The sequence below is a fragment of the Cricetulus griseus genome, assembly GCF_003668045.3.
Source record: "Cricetulus griseus strain 17A/GY chromosome 1 unlocalized genomic scaffold, alternate assembly CriGri-PICRH-1.0 chr1_0, whole genome shotgun sequence".
NCBI lineage: Eukaryota > Metazoa > Chordata > Mammalia > Rodentia > Cricetidae > Cricetulus > Cricetulus griseus.
Genome location: NW_023276806.1, coordinates 140737226 through 140761283, shown reverse-complemented (window position 1 = coordinate 140761283; position 24058 = coordinate 140737226). Strand labels below are relative to the sequence as shown.

The 24058-nt window shown below is 41.8% G+C and overlaps 2 protein-coding genes across 10 annotated transcripts in view; one reads left to right on the top strand and one right to left on the bottom strand.

The window, feature by feature from the left end:
• LOC100760567 (transmembrane protein 19) overlaps positions 1-8107 on the bottom strand; it is a 60105-nt gene extending 51998 nt beyond the window's left edge. For 6 of the 9 annotated variants that reach the window (XM_027392383.2, XM_035450909.1, XM_027392385.2 and 3 more), the window contains exons 1-2: positions 7559-8107; positions 746-941 (exon numbers count right to left, since the gene is read on the bottom strand). In XM_027392383.2, coding sequence (XP_027248184.1) covers positions 746-941; positions 7559-7629 — 267 coding nt within the window. In that variant the 5' untranslated portion in view covers positions 7630-8107. Of the gene's footprint in view, positions 1-745; positions 942-6095; positions 7244-7558 lie in introns of all 9 variants that reach the window. The other 3 variants (XM_027392387.2, XM_027392388.2, XM_027392390.2) reach the window with 3 other exon arrangements.
• Positions 8108-8451: 344 nt separating this feature from the next.
• Zfc3h1 (zinc finger C3H1-type containing) overlaps positions 8452-24058 on the top strand; it is a 53093-nt gene continuing 37486 nt past the window's right edge. Inside the window, exons 1-2 of the mRNA XM_027392381.2 lie at positions 8452-9184; positions 14588-15004. Of these exons, the coding sequence (XP_027248182.1) occupies positions 8536-9184; positions 14588-15004 (1066 nt within the window). The 5' untranslated portion in view covers positions 8452-8535. The remainder of the gene's footprint in view (positions 9185-14587; positions 15005-24058) is intronic.

Sequence of the window (24058 nt, the reverse complement as noted above, 5' to 3'; positions counted from 1 at the left end):
GCACCACCAGCCAGGTTTAAACTTGTTTTAATTCATTCACCCTGCACCTAATTCTCTCTTTTCTTTCAAATGAATTTGATAATTTCTTACTCATCTCTCAAGCTGCTGGCTTTAGTTTTAGCATCTGACTAAGTTGCCCTATGCATGGTCAAAAATCTCCAGTGTTCCAAACTCCCAAGGCCTCACTCCTAAACTGAACAAGCCCTATAGATTTTTTTTTAAAGCCTCGACCTGAATCACCATCTCTTGTCATAACTGTGTGTCCCTAAAGGACTTACTAGCACACCACTTGCTTGTCATCTTACAATCAGAACAGAATGACTCTGAAGGTGTCATTACTAATCTTTTTGTTTTTGTCAATGGTACATTTACTGATATTTACAAAAATTTTTAGTTATGTAAGGCTGCAATTCTGGTCAAGCGCCCCATATGCAAAGTGCTTGGACCACAAGTGTTACAGACTTTGAGAACTTGCATAGATTTTTAGCTGCTGGGCATTCTTAAATTTGGATATCCAGAAGTCCAAAATCTGAAATTTGTTTGGCCTTTCAGAGGAAACAAAATTGGAGTCAGGAGACCCAAGTCCTAATTCTAGCCTGTACCTCTCTTATACAAGAGGAAGCTCTACTTTTTTGAGGCGTGTCACTGCACACTCATTTTAGCACAATGTGAATTGCTCACTTGCACAAACAAAAAGTACTAGGATCTAAAACATGTTTGAAGAAAGGAGAGTGGCATCACCTACCATAGACTTTATATGGGTACAAAAATCAAAAATGGTTGGGACAGCATCCATTTTAAGTCGTCGAGTTTGTCCTGTTAGGTCAAAACAGGAGGCTTCAAAGTGCTTTGAACAAAGAAAAGTGTGTTTTCCTGGCACAAAGTTTTTGCGCCTAACCAGGCGAACCCATTCTTTTCTTCTTTTAGGATCCAAAGGAAACCTTGAAACAAGCAAACAAAAAGCAACTCAAACTCCGACTCTCCTGCTCTTGTTGTACTTAATAGTTAAAATTTAAAAGTCCCTCATTTATGGAAAAAAATTAAACAATCTCCAGATGCCAATTTATAATAATTTTTATGTTTCTAATAGACAAAAACTCTTAGCTCTATTTTTCAAGAACTTAAAAAGAGACATTCCTTCCGACCTAGCCCTTAGCAAGGGCTTTTGCCTACTGAGCCATCTTGCTGGCCCCAAAATTGTAATTTTCTTGAGGAAATCGATTGCTATTATTATTTATCTGCTTATCTTTAACCATGCCTTGCAAACAATAAGAACTCAAAAAAATTTGACATATTAATGCAAATACAGAATATATGAAGAATTCACTGAATTCTCTGTAGTTAAGCTGCGTTTGAAAAATTTCTGGAGCTATGCAGCATAGCAGGAAACAATCATAAAAAGGTAAGTGATCTTTAAGCTGTCCTTTTCCTTTCATATTTACTTCAAACACAAAAGATACATCCATCTAACACAAACTGTTTAAGGAAGACGCGAATATAAAGGGCAGTTTCTGGAAATTCTAATAATTCTTTGTTAATTGACTTGGAAATGTAAGAATAAACATCCACGTACAGTTAAATTTCAATTATAATTTTTTTTTTTTAAATTTAAGGCAAGTGAGATGACTCATTAGGTAAGAACACTTACCACTGAACCTCATAACCTGAGTGTGATTTTTTGGACCCACCAGGTGGGAAGAGAAAAAACAATTCCCACAAATTGTCCTCTGTCTTCACAGGCAGACCATAACATGTACAGTCTTTCCCAAAGATACACAATAAATACCTGAGTGCTAAAAAGCTTCCTTTGGAATATGTGTATAATATATGTGCTTGGGCATTCGTGCCAGCTTGCAAATGGAGGTTTGAGGCCAAGCTGCTGGAGGTGGCTTTTCTCCTTCAGCCTTTGCATGCGTTCTGGGATCAAAATCAGATTGCTTTTCATGGCAAATACCTTTGCTCCATGAGCCATTCTGCCAGCTTCTAAATCTTCTTTGGTTGATTACTACATCCTCCATATGTACTAATTTGTGTATAAAAAGAACCAACACACCCATGTGAGAACATGTGGTTCAGAAGGCCTATCACATGTATGGAATTAATCTCCACACATTGCCAGTGATGAGGAGTATGGATGAAAGCCCAATGTACTCAAATAGCCTTCCTCACAACACACGTGCCCTGCAGATGTGCCGTCACTCCACGGCTCACAATGTTTTTATATCTTTCATTTCCTCGGAAGATAGGCTCTGACAAATTTACCAGCCTTGCTCAGGTCTCAGTTCCCTCTGCTGTCTGAGCTCTTTGAGATAGGGCCTACCTAAGCCAGGCTGGACTGCAGCGCACTATGTGGTTCAGGGCTAACCTACAACTCTGCAGTCCATGGGCCTCGCCTTCCAAGTGGTACATTACATGATTGGGCAACTGCATTTGGTTTAATTTATATCCTAATCTGTTCTCATTTTAATGAACTCTTCATCATTTAATGGTTTGTCAATCCTAGTTAAGTATACTTAATTTTACTAGGGAATCAGTGAAGATGAGCAGTATTATTTGGGGTCAGTTGGCTTCCACCTTGAGTGCTGGGATGGTGGGCATGTGCCACCAAAGCTGGTTCTTAGAGCATAATTTAAAATTATGTTTTACAGGTGTTATCTGTTTTGTTTTTTAGACTCTAATGTCACCCTGGCTGACAACAAACTTACTACGTAGCTGAGGATGACCTTGACCTCCTGTGGATTACATGCCTGTGCAAATCTAAATCTGCCTGGTCCTTGAATATGTTATCTGGATTTTTCACAGTATATTTCAAGGGTAGATGTAGCTCATTGGCTAAATTTAAATAATAAAAACATCCTATAAATATCAACAAATTCACATGAAGGTAACAGATGGATATATATATTCTTGTTCACACAACATACCCAGGGTTTTATAAACGTTTACATGCATTGGAAAAAAAATCACTCAATAGTTTGAGCAATGCTATTTTGCTTACATTTAAATAACACATTGTACATGTGGTGATCATAAAAAAAAAGTCCACCCTCTGAGTGTGTACTGTAATTGAGAAGGTAAAGAATCAAGTAGTCCTAACATGTTAGGGGAGAGGCTGAGAACATTGTTGTTGGACAACCAGGCCAGCTCCTTCAAACAGTATCTGGACACAGCAGGCAAATTTACTTAACTTTTTTAGATCCCCTTTTTGGAGTTAATGGTGCTAGGATCAGAAGCAGGGTTTCACATATAGTAAATAAGTATCTACCATTGAGATACATTGCCAGTCCCAAGTATTTTATTTCTCTCATCGGTAATGTGAGGTAGAAATCCTTCTAAGGGGCTAAAAAGACAGCTCTGGTGGACCCCTGTATCAGTGACCAAGTCTGGAAAGTTTTGGGTAAACGAGAGACCGTCTGGGGTGGGGGTGAGGGGACGGGGATGACAGAACAACTAATTCACGTGCACACATTTCTTTTAAAGATTAGAACATGTAAATGCTTAGCTTAGTGGCATAGTAGGTCTTTTGTAAAGGAGTAAGTATGGAGGTGTATGGAATAGCACATACTGATTTACTCACAAGGACCTAAGAAAGGACCTTAAGTGAGAATAATGAATTATAGTATTTCAAGAACAGGACATGAAACATACACGGAGGGTCTTCTATGTCAAAAATATTGAAACACATTCAAAGTGTCATTGACAAGCCAAAAGGGACACACAACCCCAGGGTCCCGAGGAGGCCAGAAGTTAGATCCCTTAGAGCTGGAGTTGCAGCTTGGGTTGCTTGATTCAGGTGCTGGAAACTGAACCTGGGAGCTCTGGAAGAGCAGTAAACATTCTTAGTTGCTGAGCTGTCTCTCCAGGCCCGATTTCTATTTTTTAAAGTTACTTATGTCTACTGTATCCATATGGTAGAACCACAATAGATAGGGATGATATTGTACATCTCTTCGTAGCTCCACAATTAGTCATGTCATGTTGGTGGCTTGAAGCCAAGCTTGGTGAGAGTAAATACATCTTAGAAACTGGGTAAATACTGCAAACTGGGGCTTTCCCCCTTTCATGAAAAGACAACTGCTACTATGGAGCTATAGACCATTGATTATAGTATGGTGGTTAGAAGTACATGAATGGAAGCCAGGAAACCAGTTAAGATGCTGTTACAATATCCAGTCAGGAGGGAATAGTGATGCATCAAGTTGGATTGTTTCCAACTTGTTGGGTGGATGGTATTTCACTTACTGAACAGGGGAATTCCGGAATCAGTATGTTTGTTGGATGGCAGTTCACTACCGATAGTGAATCTATGGGGTAGGCAGAGGATGCAGAAAGTACTCATTTAGCCCACATAGTCTTTTACTCAGTAGAGATAAGGACTCCTACTGTTTGGGGAATCTTTTAGAACACAGATCACAGGTGGGACACAGAAACACAAAGTGAATCATTCTGTTAAGACTTTGAGAAAGGTTAGTAGAAGACGGTGAAACAAAGGAAAGAAACCCAAAGGGCATAATTCATAAAACTAGTGACAATTTAAAAGTATAAATTGCTTCACTGAGTAAGAAAGATCACATCATTAAAAATGAGACACAAAGGCCATGTTCAAAGAGGCAATTTTAGTAAGTTATGAAGGAGATGTAGATTGGGATAGGTTAAGATGTATAAAAAATTGAAAATAGGGCTGGAGAGATGGTTCAGAGGTTAAGAGCACTGACTGCTCTTCCAGAGGTCCTGAGTTCAATTCCCAGCAACCACATGGTGGCTCACAACCATCCGTTATAAGACCCGGTGCCCTCTTCCGGTGTGCAGATATACATGGAAGCAGAATGTCGTATACATAATAAATAAAATCTTAAAAAAAATTGAAAATAAATTTAGGCAACATAATTTTAAAAATGATTTTTATTTGTATGTGTACATGCCTGAATGTAACTTTGTGTGCAAGAGCCCAAGGAAGTCACAAGAGGAGTCTGATCCCCTGCTCTATGAGCTGTCATGCATGTGGGTGCTGGGAAGCAAACCCAGGCCTCAGTAAGAATAGTAAGCATTCTTAACCCAGGAGCATCTCTCCAGGCCCTTGGCAACACAATTGTTCAGGTTGATAAAGAAGTCTACATTGGCCAGGCATGGTGGTACATGTCTTTAATGGAAATACTTGGGAGGTAAGGACAGACAGATCTCTGTGAGTTTAAGGCCAATCTGGTCTACATATCTAGCATTAACAAGTCAGGGCTACATAGTGACACACACACACACACACACACACACACACACCACCACCCACCCACACCCACCCACCCACACCCACATCTATGTCCTATAAGAAGTTAAATACTATTTGAATTTATGAAAACAGGAATACATTTTTATTATAATGCTATTTTAGAACCCTTTTTTTTGGTTTACTTTTGCTTGTTATGTTTGGAAACAGGGTCTTATTTTACAGCAAGGCCTCAAATTCATTCTGTAACTCAGGCTGGCTTTGAACTCATGGTGATGCTTCTACATACTCCCATGTAAATGGAATACAGGAATGTGCCAGCCTAGCAATTATAAAGACCTTAATTTCTAAGACTACCATAAAAATGCTAGTTTCACATTAGATGAACAGTATGTACATGGTGCATCTTTTTTTTTTTTTTCTTCTTCTTCTTCGAGGCAAGAGTTTTATTCTGTAGTCCAGACAGGCCTGGACCTTGGGGTGGGTCCTCCAGGCTCAGCCTCTCATATTCTAATATTATAGCTGTTAGCCACCAAACCCAGCTCTCCACTGCTTTTAGTGGCTAGACAACTCCTTTTCATCTTCCACATCCGATTACCAAATCCAGTAAATTCTCCTCAAACATTTCTCAATACCGGTCTACTTCTGTCCACCCTACTGCCAAGAACATCCTGTTCAACGCCACTGGATGGATTCCCCATGTTTATTTAAATTTTATTTTGAGAAAGGGTCTATGGAGCTCAGGCCAGCCTCAGACTAATGACATCCCTGTCTCTTTCTTCTTATTTCTGAGATTACACACATCTATCACCACACTAGGCTTGGCCTCCCTTTTGTTACAGCTTCCTCTTTTCTTCTCATTCAACTCTCTCACCTCCTCTAATTCAGGGCTCCTGTACCCACAACTAAGCAGCAGTATTCAGTTCAGTTGCCATACAGCATGATTTCCCTGTGAAGGAAATAGCAGATAAATTAACATTCTACAATAGGCTCCTTTCTCATCAAATTCACCTCTGGTGATGCTTGACTAGCACCTCAAGTACCACTCTCAACTCTACCCTGCAGCCAGAAGGCTTTTTTATTATGGAAATAGAATCATGCTATTCTTTTTACATTCTTGGGGCTTCTCAAGTACTCTTGGAACAAAACAGAAACTGCTTCACTATAGAGGACCAAACCTATGTCATCCTTTGGTCTCAGTTGACATGTCACCTCTTTTGTGAAGTGTCCTTTGACTTTCCAATGCTAAATTAGGTCCCTTTGAATGTCTTTTCTGTGGCATTCAACTGTAATTATGTCTTCCTCCTCTATTCAATTCTAAAGTCCCCGAGGGTAAAGGCTTTCTCCATCATTAGCATAATGTCAGGCAATTAGGGACCTGGTGTACAGCAGCTGTGAGAATGAATAAAGCAGTACATTTGCATGAAGTAGTTTAAAAACAAACACCAGGATGTTTTAAGAGGCAGCTCTTAGTCAGGGGATGGGTGCACTTAGTAACAGTGAGGTAGGGAAAAGATCAGAGGTATTTTCTATATTCTAAGATCACAATTTATATGGTGGGGTATATGAAATAACTGTTTTCACTTAAGTTTCTAGTATTAAGTTTCTTAAGGCGGGTGCCAGTTCTTGAGGGAAAAGTGAACATTTACTGAGTCCCTATCATATTCAAGGCAGTTGATCAAACGCTCTGCAGAGTTTGACTTAGCTAAAGACACGGCTGAGCTCTCAGCGAATGGCAGAACCTATGTTCTTTTCACGATTCTGTTGGAGAGAAAGCTTCGTGTTTGCGCTTGGACAAACGCTGCTTAATTTACGTGGCCCGTCAAGTGATCCACTCAGTTCCTCCGCAGTCCCAGTGTGTGCCCTATCACAAAACGTTTTTCCCACGCTGGTCAATTCGGCCAGCGAGAATTTCCTAATTTTAAAACTCGAGCACCGCAGGGTTTTTTTTTTTCGGGGATGTGTTGACTTGAACGGGGAAATGCTCATTCCCTTAGGGTGTCACTCGTGTCAAGGCATGGTCTAAGATATTAAACACAGAACAACAACAGAGGAGCAGACGGTAAAGGCACGCTCGTCACTCTTTAATGCGAGGGTTACGGCTCACAAGAACCCGCGTTTCTTTTCGCCAGGCAGGTGTCAACTTTCCTCGGTGGGGGGGGGGGGGGAAGAGGCACCAAAAAGGTCTCCAGGGGCGCGAAGCCACACACAAAGGGACCCCAGGCACCCCCCCCCCCCCGCTCCACCCGGCTATTCTTAGCAGCCGGGCTCGGGTCCCGAGTCGCCTCGTGCCTCGGCTGCCCGTCTGCGTCACCCCCGCTCCCTCGCCCGGGTTACCTGTGGAAGCTGACGTTAATGTGCTTGTTGTAGGTGGCAGCACAGCCCGCCGCGGCGCAATTGGTCGGCATCTCCCCCGGCCCCTCATTCGGCGGCGCTCCCTGACGCCACCGCAGCCCGCTACAGCCGCTGTCACCACGCCAGACAAACGAGGAGGCCGGCGACACGAGGAAGAGGGGCGTGCACGCTACACGGGCGGGAGGGAGCGCCCACTCCCCGGCCTCTTTATTAACATGGCGGGGTCCGGCTCGCACTAGCCAACGGTCCTGCGGCTCCCGGCGCACACGCTCGCCTTCACCAACATGGCGGCCACACCCGCTCCCCCGCTCCCCTCCCCCCGGCCCGGGGTCCCAAAGACAGGGAGGTACACTGCGTCTCAGATAAGGGCGCCGGAGCAAGGAAGAGATGGCAGGTGTCTTCCCCACCAATGAGTGACTCTGAAACGCAGGCCCGCTACCCGGACACCGACCGGGCCATCTCAGCCGGCATGATGCCAGCTGGGGACAGTTAGGTCCGCCGGGATCAAGGGCGAAGCCTTGCGCGAGAGCGGACTACAAATCCCAGCGAGCCTCGCGCCCGGTCGCGCTTCCTTTATATCGCGAGACTCGGAAGTCGCCTCCTTCCGGCGTGCCGCCGGAAATGACGACCGGGACTCGGCCTCCTCCTCCACCTCCACCTCCTCCTCCTCCACGGCTCCTTTCTCGCGAGGCGGAAGAGCAGCAAGGGGGCGCTAGGAGAGGGTACTGGCTGAGCGACGGTCCGGCGAGAGAGCGATCTGGGGTGCGGGGAAGTTGGGGAGCAGAGCCTGCCAGGCGTCCGAGCACGGGAAGGCCGCGCCTGCCGGGCCCGTTAGGACTCAGGGGAGAGGAGGCAGGGGAAGGCAGCCGGCAGGCAGCGGACGGGCGGGCGGAGGTCGGGCGGCGGGCGGGGGTCCCCGGACGGAGGGCTAAGGTGGTGTGACCGGCGCCGCTCCCCGGATGGCGACCGCTGATCCTTCGACCCCGGCCTCTAGCGGCCTCTCCCCGAAGGAGGAAGGGGAGCTCGAGGATGGGGAGATCAGCGACGACGACAACAACAGCCAGATCCGGAGCCGGAGCAGCAGCACCAGCAGTAGCGGCGGCGGGCTGTTGCCGTACCCGCGGCGGCGGCCTCCTCACCCGCCCCGCGGCGGCGGATCCGGGGGAGGCGGCGGCTCGTCGTCGTCGTCGTCCTCTTCTCAGCAGCCGCTGAGGAATTTCTCACGCTCGCGGCACCCGTCGGAGCGGGGCCACCTCAGGGGACACAGCAGCTACCGACCCAAAGAACCGTTCCGGACTCACCCGCCCCCGGTGCGGATGCCTTCGGGCTCCCTGTCGGAAAGCAGCCCCCGGCCGTCGTTCTGGGAGCGGAGCCACATCGCCCTGGACCGTTTCCGCTTTCGAGGCAGGCCTTACCGGGGTGGGAGTCGGTGGAGTCGGGGGCGAGGAGTGGGCGAGCGAGGAGGCAAGCCGGGGTGCAGACCTCCTCCGGGAGGAGGAGGAGGAGGAGGAGGAGGAGGAGCGGGATCCGGATTCGGCGGCGGCGGCGGCGGCGGCAGCAGCAGCAGTAGTCAGAGTTGGCGAGAGCCCTCTCCACCTCGCAAGAGCTGTATCCTTAACGTGGCGGTCTGCCCTGGGTGTGTCGCTAACGGAGCTCCCGTTAGCGCCACGACTAGGTTCCCCCCATCCCCGAGTCCTAACTTTTCGGAACCACCTATTTGTCTCTCGGTGCGCCAGCAGTTGTCGAGTGCCACGCACTCCACCGCTGTTTTCTTAGATTGTTGTGTTGGATTGGACCGCTCTCGAACTCATGAGTGTGCCATGGATTCGGGGTCAGCTAGAGAAACCAACGGTACGCACCAGCCGCCCAGGTTTCATTAGTACTTTGCTTTTTTTTTTTTTTTTTTTTTTTTTTTTTTTGCTAGCACCGGAGTTTCGTATTTTATGGGCAATTCGCTTAGATTATTAGAGAAAAGAAGGACTCATAAACGTCTCGAGGAACCTTGTTGCTTAATATCACACCCTGGCATTAGGATTCGTCAAGTTTTCCTCTGTAATTTTACCGTCCTTGTGAATTTTTTTCTTGCTCTCGTAGTTATCCGTTCTCATTACTGCCTTTGGAAGTGTGTGTGTGTAGACCCTTTAATTATCTGTCTATTTACTTATTTTTTAACCAGTTTTAGTAATTCAGATCTTTTAAGTCCATCCATACTTAGTTTGGAAAGCTAAGTTCCAAACTATGCTTAATGCTATGCATTAAGTTCACTTTCCTTATGTTCGCTTTGGGGCTTTGTAATTCTTGGTGCTGCCAACATTCAGATAGAGGAAGATAAACTCATCAGCACTTTTATTGTATTGTGTTTCTGAGCGGGATGTGTAGAGTATGGACCAGTGGGAAAGAAAAACAGCCAGTTTCCTAACTTTTGCCCCCTCTAGCCTTATTATTGGTTATCTTTAACATTACCAAGTTTACTCAGGATTTATTTTCAGAAATTAATCGTCCAAAGCGTTTGTGTTTTGCGATGGGTTTATACATCCCGACTTGTACAAATTGTTTAACATAGTTTACTAAGCACTTTTATTACTAGCTGTAATTCCCATGATGCAATGGTGGTTTAATATATTTTCTATGAGGTTCACATATGACACTTAATTGGAAGCTACTCAAAATTATTTTTATGAAGCACTTTGAGCGATATTGGCTTTTTCTAGATGTCATGATGTTAATGGGGAAGGGATATTTAAAGAAATAACAGGTTTTGGTTCCTGTGTCCTGGCAAAGCTTATCCTTCTATCACCTATAATTGGTTTGGAAGCATCTCAAGATTGTTATGGGGGAAAATGACAGGTAGATAACCTTTTAAAACAGTGGAGGTTTTCTCACAAAGATTAGAAACCCTTTGCCCATGATTATATGGAACACCATGGCCTTTTGTTTTCCGAATTCAAAAACAAAGGATGTTTAAATACATAAACATGTTTTTTAAGGTTATGTAGATGAAATGTGTAACTTGTGTTGGAGAAACAAATGAAAATAGAGTTTAATAAAACATCAAATTGAGGACAAAAGCACAGTGGCAATTCAAAGATGACAGGCTTACCTGCCTCCTTCCTCCCCATTTTCCTGTTTGTTCCATACTGTATAGGGTATGCCATATACTGACATTTTTATGTACTTATGGAAGAGCATGTAGGTAAATATCCAGTGGTTATCAGAAATCAGCTGTCACATTGATTGTGTTTCAGATACTGCAGTTTAAGAACAAGATGCAAAAACTGGTCGTTGGTGGCGCATGCAGTGTTCGGGAGGCAGAGGCAGGCGGATCTCTGTGAGTTCGAGGCCAGCCTGGTCTCCAGATCGAATGCCAGGATAGCCCCCAAAGCCACACAGAGAAACCCTGTCTCAAAACACACACACACACACACACACACACACACACACACACACACACACACACACACACACACACACACACACACACACACACACACACACACACACACAAAACAACAACAAAAACCAAGGTGCTTGGTTTGCTTGTCTGCATTATTGTTCTCATGAAATATCAGTACACTACCCTAGAGATAGTGTTCTTAGTAAGAATTGGAGAAGGAAAACATAATGGGAGCAAATAAAACTTGTAATACCAAGCCCTATCCATAGTCCTTTAGTATCAGTATCATACTCAGCTTAACTCATATGTCCACTGTGATTATAAAAGTGGCTACTTCACAAATATTGTCTACAAAAGAAAGAGGGAAATTCTGACTCAAGTGATTTAGAAATGAAATAGCTTGGGTTTCATTTTTTGTCTTTTTTTTTAAAGCATAATTAGAATACTTGCAACTTTAAAGAAAACAGAATAGACCAGATTCTGTTTCAGGTGGGTATTTTTGTTTTTGTTGTTGGTGGTTTTTTTTAATAGCTTTTCTAGACAAGCTGTGTCTGTTTAACAGCTCTGGTTGTCCTGGAACTGGATTTGTAGGCTGGGCTACAGACGAGGTGACCTAAGACTCATAGAAATCCCTCTTCTCTGCCTCCCAAGTGCTGGTATTAAAGGCATTTGACACGAATGCCTGGTCTGTTTCAGGTTTTTTGTTGTTGTTGTTGTTCTTTGGAGACATAGATTCCCATTATAGCTTCTCATGTAGTCCAGTTTCGTGTTCTGTTTTTTTTTTTTTTTTTTTTTTTTAGGAGACAGGTCTCATGTAGCAGAGCTGCCTCAGTACTCCTGATCTTCTGTCTCTTATCTCCTCAGAGTTAGTATAAACATTTTGTCAGTCTGTTAATGTTTAGTCTCTCCCATGTATAACTTTGAAATCAGAGGAGATTTAACATAATTAGGACAGTGTCTGCCATGGGTCAAGTTATCCTTTCTTCATTTTTGGTTTTAGCCAAGGTTGAAAAGTGGTTCTTCCTTTAAAACAGCAGGTTTAAAAGTCATTTTAAAGTCAGTCTCTCTTTCTCTTTCTTGCTCTTTTTCTTTTTGGTACCGACGGTTGAGCCCAAGGCTGTGCTGTAGAAACTGCATCACTGGTTCTTTTAAATTTTGCTTGAAGAGAGGATTTTGTGAAGTGGGTCTCAGCTTCCATGGTTGTTGGGATTATAGGCATTTGCCACCAAAATTAATATGAAAGCAGGTTTTTTTTTAAAGATTTATTTTTATTAATTTTAAAGGTATGTGTATGTGCATATACTCACATAAGTGCACTGGGAGACCAGGGGTGTTAGATTGCCAGAACTGTAGCTACAGGCAAGTTGTACACTTGCTAACATGGGTGCTTGCAAGCAAACTCAGGTCCTAGCTGCACCATCCTCTCCAGCCCAAGCAGTTCTTTTATTTGTCCTTCTACCTCTGAGCTGTGGCCTCAGCAAGTAGTACATAAAATACAAGTTAGAAGTCGCTTCTTGACAAACAAGCAAATGTTGATTTGATCCTAATTATTCTGTAGAGGGATTTTGTCTCAGAGGTAAGTTAATGACCATAACTCAATTGTTTTCACTCATTTTTCAGTCTTTAGGTTACTTTTTGTTGGTATATTAAACCTGTTCCCTTTGCAAATGTCTGCAGTATCTTGAGTATTTATTTGGTTTTAGATGGCTCAGCTGGAATATAGATAATTACAGTATTTATGCACAAAGAATGCATAAATGGCCAGGGAGAATAAATAATTTTGGCTTCATCTAGGAGGTGTCTTGAAGAACAGAAGCCTTGATACAAAGCTGCATCAATGTGGGGAGCCCGGAAAAGGTAAGGATGGAAAGGTAAGTGCAGGTCAGATACTGAAGGCGTTCATTTTGAGGGTTTTGGGCTCTGAGGAGAATTAAAGAGAATGATCTGAAGCTTTATAATCTATAAAGATTACTTTGACAGACCAGCGCTTGGGTGGCAAGGTGGATCTGAGTTCGAGGCCAGCCTGATCTACAAAGAGAATTCTAGGACAGCTAGACCTGTTATACAGAGAAATCCTGCCTCAGAAAACAAAGATTATTTTGACAGCAGTATGTGCATGGATTGTGGGCAATAGAGAGCCCCAAATACTTTATCAATTCAGATTCCTCTCATGTGGTAGGTAAAACAGTGGGAATACTTAAAATGTTTTCAAAGGAAAAAAAGAGACTGAATTCTGACAACTACAGAACACCATTTCAAGCTTTGAAGACAAAGGAGTTAGGAAGCATTAAAAAATGTAGATAAATGAGGAGACATGAGAGTCACAGAAGCAGACAGCAGTGGTGTACAGTGGCCGCAGAGGAATCAGGTAAAATGAAGATTAAAAATAATAGCCTATAAATTTAGATCAGTTTCTGTTTAATTAATAAAACTAGATTCCATTTGGTGGGATGGGAAGAAAGAAAGGATTGCCTGGTGGTGCATACCTTTAATCCCAGCTCTTGGGAGGCAGAGGCAGGTGCATCTCTATAAGTTCAAGGCCAATATGGTCCTCAAATGGAGTTCCAGGACAGCCGGGGCTGTGTCTGGGGTTGCAGGGACAGGGCTTCTTTTAAAAAGCAGCAATTTGCCGGGTGGTGGTGGTGCATGCCTTTACTCCCAGCACTTGGGAGGCAGAGGCAGGTGGATCTCTGAGTTTGAGGCCAGCCTGGTCTACAGAGTGAGTTCCAGGACAGCCTCCAAAGCCACAGAGAAACCCTGTCTCGAAAAACGGAAGGGAAAAAAAAAAAAAAAAAAAAAAGAAGGGATTTACTACGACAGTTTTAACAGCAGAGCTGTTGATTTTAAGTTAAAGTTCATTTAGTTTTCTCAAGTATGTGGTGGTTATGATTCACATCTTTGAATCGGTTGTTAAGCAGAGAAGGACTATGTTATGTTATAACCAATGAAAACACAAGTAGTTTATTGAAACTACATAATTTACCTGGATTTTCACTTCTTAACTTGCAGAATGAAATTTATGTCATATTTACGAATTGCTTGAAATTAGAAAATACATTTAAATAACATTTAATTTTTTTTTGTTACATGGCTTTTATGTTAATTATGAATGTGTCAGATTTAGCACATGATGAATTCTCATTTTTATGTATCAGTTTTTTAAAGAAATGTCTTTCATAAATTACTAATTGTCAGTGTTCATTTTTATTTTTTTTTAATTTGAAATGAGAAGAAACTAAGAGAAGATTCCCTCCTGATTATCAGAAGTGTAAATTGTCAACATCTGTGACAAAACAGTTTCTCCCCCTTCCTTCAGAAAGAGTCCTTACCATCCATTCAATGCTTTGGGTTTTCCTCATACTTACAGAAGGAAGAATGCTACCTGTGGATTCAACTGGTAATTTCTGACACTAATGATTTTGTAAGTGGACTGATTGTTAAATTGCAATATGGGCACATAAGCAGGCATTAGCACATATATTAAATGGAATTTAGTAATTTAAAAGTACCCGTTCATCTTGAAACATTGAGGGAGAAAAATTCATCTGTAATTAAGTATTTTTGTTAAATTTAACTGGAAAATTTTTGGAAACTGGTTTCCTTAATATGCTGTTCAGCCAAAAGTTTTGGAAGGTCTCCATCAAGAAAACAGAATCATTCATCCAAAAGTGAAAACTGTGGCGAAGAAACTTTTGAAGATTTGCTTTTAAAGTATAAGCAAATACAACTGGAACTAGAGTGCATCAATAAGGATGAAAAGCTAGCTCTGAGTAGCAAAGAAGAGCATGTGCAGGAAGATGCTAAGACATTGCATTTTGAGGACCAGACAAGCACTGACAATGCCAGTATTACAAAAGACTCAAGTAAAGAAGTAGCTCCCGAGGAGAAGACGCAGGTCAAGACTTTTCAGGCATTTGAATTAAAACCACTCAGGCAGAAACTGACGTTACCAGGGGATAAGAACCGGCTGAAAAGAGTGAAAGATGGGACAAAGCAGCTTTCCTTGAAATCCAGCACCACAGACTCTAGCCAAGGTAATGGAGTAACAATTTGAATTAACTTTGTGAAATATGCTTTGTTAAAGAGTGTTAAGAAATTTTAAGTGTACTAAATTACTTAAAAGGACCCCAATTATCTATAAATTCTTTTGTGCCTTTATCATGGGTCTTATTATTACCCAATAAGTTTTGTTTACTAAATATTTTGGTTGAGGCAAGGTAGTCCAGGCTGTCCTGAAACATGCCTTGTAGTGGTCCATGCTGGTCTAAAATGTGTAATCAATCTGTCTCAGCTTCCTGAGTGTTGGGATTGCAGGTGTGTGCCACAATTCCTGACTTCTGCTAATCTGTTCTCTAGGACTTAAAAATGTGTTGAATATAAGGGATAATAGTGGCCACCTTTCTTTAGGAAATTTACCATTAAAAATGATGCTTCAGTGTTTTGTAAGTTTTTTTTTCTTTCTCTTTTTTTTTTTTTTTTTTGAGACAGGGTTTCCCTGTGTAGTCCTGGCTGGCCTGGAACTCGCTTTGTAGACCAGGCTGGCCCTGAACTCGAACTCACTGAGATCAGCCTGCCTCTGCCTCCAGACTGCCGGAATTAAAGGCGTGCACCACCAACGTCTGGCAGTTTCTCTTTTTTTCTTATTTTCTTTTTCTTTTTCTTTCTTTTTTTTTTTTTATTTTATTTTTCGAGACAGGGTTTCTCTGTGTAGCTTTGGAGCCTATCCATGCACTCGCTTTGGCGACCAGGCTGGCCTCGAACTCACAGATATCTGCCTGCCTCTGCCTCCCCAGCACTGGAATTAAAGGCATGCGCCACCAACGCCCAGCTACCGCCTGACAGTTTCTAAGTTTTTAAGATTTATTGGATAAAGAAAAAAAAAATCCTCCCCCTATTCTTAGCTTGAAATTTAAAAAATTGTGAACAGATTTTGAAGTTTAGCCGTCTTTTGTGGTAGAATATTATCTTAAGATGTATTACTTTTGTTTATGCTGCATTTGTTTAACTCTGTGAAGCTGTGATTCTTTGCTTGTCTAAAACACCGGATGGTCCTAATAAAGAGCTGAACAGCCAATAGCAAGGCAGGAGCAAGGATAGGCAGGGCTGGCAGGCATAGAGGATAAACAGAAGGAGAAACAAGGAGTGAGGAGCAAGGAGAGGGCAAATGAGAGGAGCCACAGAGCCACCCAGCCACCCACCCAGCTGCAGAGTAAGAGTTGAAAGTAAGATTTACAGAAAAAGAAAGGTAAAAGCCCAAAGGCAAAAGGTAGATGGGATAATTTAAGATAAGAAAAGATGGCTAGAAACAAGCCAAGCCAAGGCTGGGCATTCATAATTAAGCCTCTGTGTGTGTTATTTTGGAGCTGGGTAGAACCGCCCCTTCCCCTCCCTCCTCTTCCTCCCCCCTCTCCCTCCCCCTCCTCCTCCCTCTCTTCCTCCCCCTCCTCCTTCCCCCTCCTCCTCCTCCCCCTTCCCTCTCCCTCCCTCCCCTCCTCCTCCCCTTCCCCCTCCCCCCTCTCCCCACCCCAAAAGAGCAAAAACAGCACAAGCCTTTTTCTGTTATTGATGAGTTTTTAATTTTCTTTAGTAGTACATATAATTGATTTTTGTGGTGTTTAAGTACCTTTCTATATCTGGGCTAGTTATACATCTTTGGAGCCTGCCCTGGAACTCGCTCTGTAGACCAGGCTGGCTTCGAACTCACAGAGATCCGCCTGCCTCTGCCTCCTGAGTGCTGGGATTGAAGGCATGCGCCACCAATGCCTGACATTATATATGTTGTTTTTAAAAATCCCAGCTTAGTACTTTCTTTACTAACATAATTTTAGGTACTAAAATATATTTTTTAGTGTATAGTTTCTCTAAATTTTGACTAATGTTGACAGTTGAATAACTGATAATCATCACCAACCATACAATTACAATTTGCGCCTTTTTATAATAATGTTTTTGTATGTGGTTATGATGTTTGTGTGTCATCAGCAGACTTGTAGAACAAGCGCTTTACCCGCTGACTCATCTTGTTTGTTATCCCTATTCTTTTAATACTTAACAGGGCTCTTAATCTTTAGTCCATCTGGTAATCACTGACCTGCTCCAGAATTCCCCAGAGTGACATAAATGGTTTCATATAGTTTGTTTGTGTATTTATATTTACTTCTTGGTGGTACTGCAGATCGAACCTATGGCCTCACACATGCTAAGTAAGCATTTTATCACTGAGTGAGATTCTCACTTACCTTTACTTTCTATTTTGTGATAGATATAGGCAGGGTCTCCCTAAGTTGCTCAAGATAGCTTTGAACTTGTGATTCTCTTGCTTCAACTTCCCAAGTCACTGGGATTGCAGGCTGGTACCACCAGGTCTGCCTTCTGATGCCAGGCTTTTCACTTAGCACACTGTTTGAAATTCATCCATGTGGTTCTGTATATCACTAATTCATTCCTTTCTTTATTGAGTGGTATTCCCATGTATGATTCTACAATAGTTTATGCATGTAGTAGAAGGACATTTGTATTTTAATATAAATAGAGGTTGCCTAGTGGCTCATTTGTGCTCCTAAGCTTTAATTACACCCCACCCTGTTTTCCTTGCTTTTTTTTTTTTTTGGTTTTTCGAGACAGGGTTTCTCTGTGGCTTTGGAGTGGGTCCTGGAACTAGCTCTTGTAGACCAGGCTAGTCTCGAACTCACAGAGATCTACCTACCTCTGCCTCCCGAGTGCTGGGATTAAAGGCGTGTGCCACCAACGCCCAGCAGCCCTTGCTAAATTTTAATGTGTGGTTCCGATACCCTTAAAATGAATTGAGGATGGTTTCCAAGTTCTTCTATGGGATAGTTTAAGACTAGATTCATACCTGGAATATGTAGTGGATATTGCCAGTAAAAGTGCCTGGGTTTAGATGGAGGTTTTTTTTTTTCCCCTGGGATATTATTGTTTTTAATTCTTGTAGCATTGGAAATGAACAAAGGGACTGGCATATGCTAGGAAAACTTTGTGTGACTAAGTTATTTCTACACCTTTATATTTTGATCAATCTACTAGTTAAGTTTTATTAAAAAATTCCCACGATGGTAGATTTACCTATATGTTAAGAGAGTGAGTGTTGATGCTGCTGAGACTGGCTACGAACTCTTTATCCCAATGATCTTCCTGTCTTAGTGTCCCAAGAAAATGTCTTGTACCAGGACTCCCAGTAAGGACAGCATACGTGTGCGGGTGCACGTGGGTTCGTACATGTGCTTAGTGCATGGGTGGAAGTTGGAGAACAACTTTGTTGAGTCATTTCTCTTTCCACATTTCTGTGTGTTCTGGGGATTGAACTGAGAATGCCAGGCTGTGAAGCAAGTGCTTTACCCAGCGAACCATCTTGTTGTCCCCAAAACTTTCAAAGGTATTTTTCCCCTGAATTAGAGTTCTATGCTGGTTATTCTCACCATATTGAAGATAGTTTGGCTTATATTGTTGATTTTGAAAAGCCAGCTATCAGTCTTAAGGATATTTAATTTGAAGGCAGTCTAGCTTTCTCTAATCGTTTGAAAAAACTCCTTTCTTGTGTTGATTGTAGATTTCTTTTTATTATCTAGTTTTACTTCTATATAAATGCACTACCTGTTAGTATTTAGGCATCTGTACCAGCCTGTCTGTGTGGGGTTCTGACAGGATAAAGCTGCAGCCGCTAAGAGCACCACCTGTGCATATTCACTATGTTCCCTTTTAAAAGGGCTCTACCCACCTCCCATCCTCCTCTCTCTCCCTCTCTTTCTCCCTTCCTCCCTCTTCCTCGGCTGTCTGCGTGCCCCCCAACCCCCTGGAGGCCCATCTCCCTCCTCCCCCCCTTTACGATCCTTTTCCCTAATAAAACCCCTCCACCTCAATTGTGTTGCTTGGCATCTTTCTCTCTCTAGCCACTTTTTTAGAATTACAACACTATCCCTGTTTAAATTCTTCCATTCAGAGCAAGCAAAGACCCTGTCGTTTGTGACCACTTTGTTTGATATGCCTGCCTCTTTACTGTTTATCTTGCTTTATTTTTAATCATTTTTACTTATGGAGATATTTGGAAATTATTCGAGATTGTATTTATCTTGAAATTCAATCTTCTTATCTTTAACCATTACTATTAATTTCAAGCATTTGTCTTCTTTTTCAGTGAGATTTTAGGAAAGTCTAGGTTGGACTTGTTTTATATTTTAATTTCCATTTCTTCATTAACACAGTACAATTTTCAGTTCCTACCACAGAACAGAAACTTTGCAGTGTGAACACTACACTTGACTAGGTTCTGCACAATCCAGGTGTAGAACTTAGGGTTCTTTTCACCTTTCCTTTTATTTACAAAATTAGTTGAGTGCTTTATTTCAGGCTAGTACAAGTGTTAAATGAACAAAATAATTGCTTGTGCCGCCATAGGTTAGCTTTTAATTTTACTTTTTTTTTTTTTTTTGGTACAGTGTTTCATTGTGTTGCCTAAGCTCATCTCTAATTCCTAGGCTCAAGCAATCTTCCCGCCTGAGAATCTGGGTCTACAGAAATGCTCTCCTGCCCCCTAAATGGTCACTATGACATCATAAGCTTGCATCTTAGAAGGGAACATAGCAAACATGATGAGCAAATGAATTGTTAGTATTAGCAGCGTAAGTAGGGTGGGAGCTGGCTAACTGGCTGAAAGGTTAGTAGATTGTGCAGGATATCATTCAGTTTGAAAGTGTGATTGAAACAAAGGTTTGAAGGCTTATGAGAAAGGACAAATGAATAATTGGAAGAGATTTCTAGACAAAACATTGATTTTTGGGCTGGGCGTTGGTGGCGCATGCCTTTAATCTCAGCTCTCAGGAGGCAGAGGCAGGCGGATCTCTGGGTTCGAGGCCAGCGTGGTCTCCAGAGCTAGTGCCAGGATAGGCTCCAAAGCTATACAGAGAAACCCTGTCTAGAAAAACAAACAAACAAACAAAAAACAAAAAAAAAAGAAACATTGAGTTTTAAAGACAGACTAGCATTACCTGTCAACTTGACAGAAATGAAAAGTATTAGGCCTTACCCAAGATGTAGTGTGTTGTCAGCTCTGAAAGTAGGACTCTGTGTCCTGTATATCTCCAGAAGCTCTGTTGGTTTCTCATATGTCCTAAATTTGGATAATCTCTGGACTGGAATTATGACATGCTGCAGATTGAGTCCTGGTATACTGGAGAATAACAAGAAGCCATCTTTCTAAGGAAGAGTGCAGTCTGTGAGCATTGGAGAGGAGAGGAGAGATGGTGTGTGGAGGCATGTCCTATAGAACCTTGCAACAGCTGTGCTTTTAAGTTCTGAGTGAAATATTTTCACTCAGAAAATATTTCATTTTCTATTTTCAATAGAAAATATTGGAGTGAAAGACCTTCACAACTTTCCTTTTGAAGAGATCTATATGGCTACAGTGTTGAGATATTCTTTAGTAAAGAGAAATCTCTACTGCATTTGGCGATGTTTCTTTTATAATTTGGGGGTTTTTGTAATATATATTTCTAGCTTAACCCCCACCCTCCCACCCTGGCACACACACACACTTTCTTTTTTTGATATAGGGTCTCAACAAGTAGCACTAGCTGTTCTGGAACCAACCTACCTTGTAGACCACGCTGACCTTGAACTTTGGAGTTCTGGAATTAAAGGTGTATGCTACTACACCTGGCTTTTTTTCATTTTTTGGTTTTTAAAGAATACTGTTTCCACCCAGTGGTCATAGTGCACACTTTTATTCCAGTACTCTTATCCCGGCACTCAGGAGGGAGAAGCATGTGGGTCTCTGAGTTTGAGGTTAGCCTGGTCTACAGAGTAAGTTCCAGGACATTCAGGACTACACAAAGAAACCCTCTCTTGAAAAAACAAAACCACCACCACCACCAACAACAACAAAAACAAAATAAAAGGCTTTTTTCCCCCTATGAAACTTCTTTCTTTAGGTTTTTCAAGACAGGGTTTCTCTGTAGCTTTAGAGGCTGTCCTGGAACTCGATTTGTATTCCAGGTTGGCCTCGAAACTCACAGAGATCCGACTGCCTCTGCCTCCCAAGTGCTGGGATTAAAGGTGTGTGCCACCACTGCCTGGCTTGAAGCTTCTTTATTTTTATGTGCTTGGTTTTCCTTTTTCCTGGGATATTCATTGTTAGGGTTTTAACTACCATCTGTAGGCAGACATTTCTTCCCACTTTCCAGTTCCCAAATAAACCAACACAGAGTCTTAATTAATCGCTCAGGCTTATTACTAACTAGCTCTTTTTAAAAATAATTTATTTAACCTTTATTTTTGTGCATTGGGGTGAAGATATCAGATTCTCTGGAACTAAAATAACAGACAATTGTAAGCTTCCATGTGGGTACTGGGAATTGAACCTGGGTCTTCTGGAAGAACAGTCAGTGCTCTTAACCATTGAGCCATCTCTCCAGCCCCTAACTAGCTCTTACAACTTAAATTAACCCACATTTTTAATCTAAGTTCTACCACGTGGCTCATGGCTTGTTACCTCATTTCGTACAAGTCCTGCTTCCTGAATGTCTGGCTGGTGACTCTTCACTTTGCCTTTCTTCCCAGCCTCCTTAGTTTGGTTGTCCTGCCTATACTGCCTACCAGGCTACAGGTCTGTCAGTTCTTTATTAACCAGTGACAGTAATACACATTCACAGTATATGGAAGGATTATTCTACAGTGTTTCTCCTTTTTGTCTAATTAAAAAGGAAGGTTTTAACCTTAACATAGTAAAACTATGTATAATAAATGTATGCTGATTCTGGCTTACATGCAGTGTCATAGTAAGATTTAACTACTTGGTAACTGTTAGAGCAGTTCACATACTGGAGGTTCTAGATAATATTAGGTATGATAGTGCATATCTGTGATTCTAGCACTTGGAGGTAGGAGGACTTTGAAGTTCAAGGCCAGTTTTGGCCACATAGTGAGACCTTTTTCCCACACCATTGGGATAATGATGGAAGATAGACATATCAGGAGAGTGCATAACTAATCACAAGGTCAATTTAAGCACTGATCTATATTTAAAACATCCATGTAAAATATTAGGTCTGAACCTCCTGGTTAATGGTTTTATCGATGTGCTCAGAAGGTACATTCTAATAGGTGTCTGCTCCAGTGCTTCATTAAAGGAGTCTCTCCCACTTTCCACAGAACCCTTATGAAACTCAGGATTCTCAAATGTGAGGAAAATCTGTACTATTGGAAGGCTGTGCCATTTTTTTGGCCAACCTATTTAGTTTTGTCTGATAGCTGTTACTTTGATGTGTGATTGATTTGATTATAATGGTACATGCTTCTCTAATTTTTGAGATAGGGTCTCATCAACTCTGGGGCTGTCTACATAGACTAGGCTGGCCTTGATTTGCCAGCTCCTGCTTCCCAAGTGCTGGGATTAAATACATGTGCCTTTTTTTTTTTAAAGATTTTATTTATTTATTATGTATACAACATTCTGTTTCCATGTATATCTGCACACCAGAAGAAGACACCAGATCTCATAACGGATGGTTGTGAGCCACCATGTGGTTGCTGGGAATTGAACTCAGACCTCTGGAAGAGCAGTCAGTGCTCTTAACCTCTGAGCCATCTCTCCAGCCCATATGTGCCTTTTTAAAACAAAGATCATACCGAACAATTAAAGAGTGATCTCAGAAAAAATGGTAATGCATTTTTTTACATACTAAGTGAATTTTTAGATGCAGTATAATTCATATGTCACTTAACTTTGCAAGAAGTGCTTGTAGAAGTCAAATCTTGTTGGAAGTGTTTACTGTAGAGCAAGGAGCATTATTAATCAGATGGTGAGCTGTGGCACCAGGTGTGAATGAATAACTCATTAACACAGATTTTGGTGTATTAGAAGAGTGTGTTTGTATTCCTATATGACTCAGATCGCTTGGGCATATCACTTATATATTTTCTGTTTTTATATATTACTGTTCATTTGAGAAGAAAACTGTGCACAGGTAAATGTGAGATTTATGTTGGGCTAAAATTATTTCTTTATTTTCCTTTCTCCTCTCCTCTCTTCTACCTCTTCTTCCTCTTTTTCTCCTTCTCCTCTTCTTGTCTTCCTCCTCTACTGAGGATAGTACCGTGAGCCTCACACAAGCTAGACAAGTAATCTAAAATTCTTAGCTTTCAAGGTGTTCTAATCCACCATTCATTTTGTAATGAATAAGCTTTTCCTCTTCTCACTTCTGTATCAGGATGGAGCTCAGGGCTTACATATGCTGAGCAAGCTCTCTGTCACTGAACTATACTCCCAACCTTGTTTGTACTATTTATTTTGAAATAGAATCTTGATGAGTTGTCCAGGTTGTCTTTGAACTCACTTTGTAGTCTGGGCAGGCTTTGCACGTGTGATCCTTCTTGTCACAGCTTTCTCAGCAGCTGGATTTCAGTTCTGGGCCACCTGGCCTGACTAGAATACCTTTTTTTTCTCCAGTTTTAGAGGAAAAGGAATCTGCCTCAGATTTGATGATCACCTGTTTGCTTTGCCTAGGGTACTTGATTAATTAGTTTATTGAATAAGCTGCATATATTATGGGGGGCAACCAGAAAATACTAGTCTTGAAATTCAACCCTGCAACTCTGAGTTGAACTTGGTTAACTGAAGCCTTTATCTTCAGCCTTGTCATACATAAATCTATAATCTAAATTGTAAATTCATTTTTATTTTAGTTACAATAGTTTGACATTGTAATTTCTGTTTGGTAGTGAAGCCTTGCTTTATTTGTCTGCTCCATAACTTCTGTTACTATTCTAAATAATTATTTTTTGGTTCTAAGGTTATTTTATCAAAGTATATTATTTAATACTTGAATCACTTACCTTATAACTTTTAGAATGAATGAGGCTGATGTTACAAGCTTGGTCAGTCAGATTCATATGCTCATTGTCTGTTTGTCTACCTGCCTGCCTGTCTGCGTGTGTTCATTCCATCATGTGTGTATGTGTGGTGGTGGCAAGAGATCAATTTTGGCTGTTCCTCAGGATGATCATCTAGCTTGTAGTCTCATTGGGACCTGGGACTCAATCATTGCTGGCTGGCTAGTGAGCACCAGCTATCATCC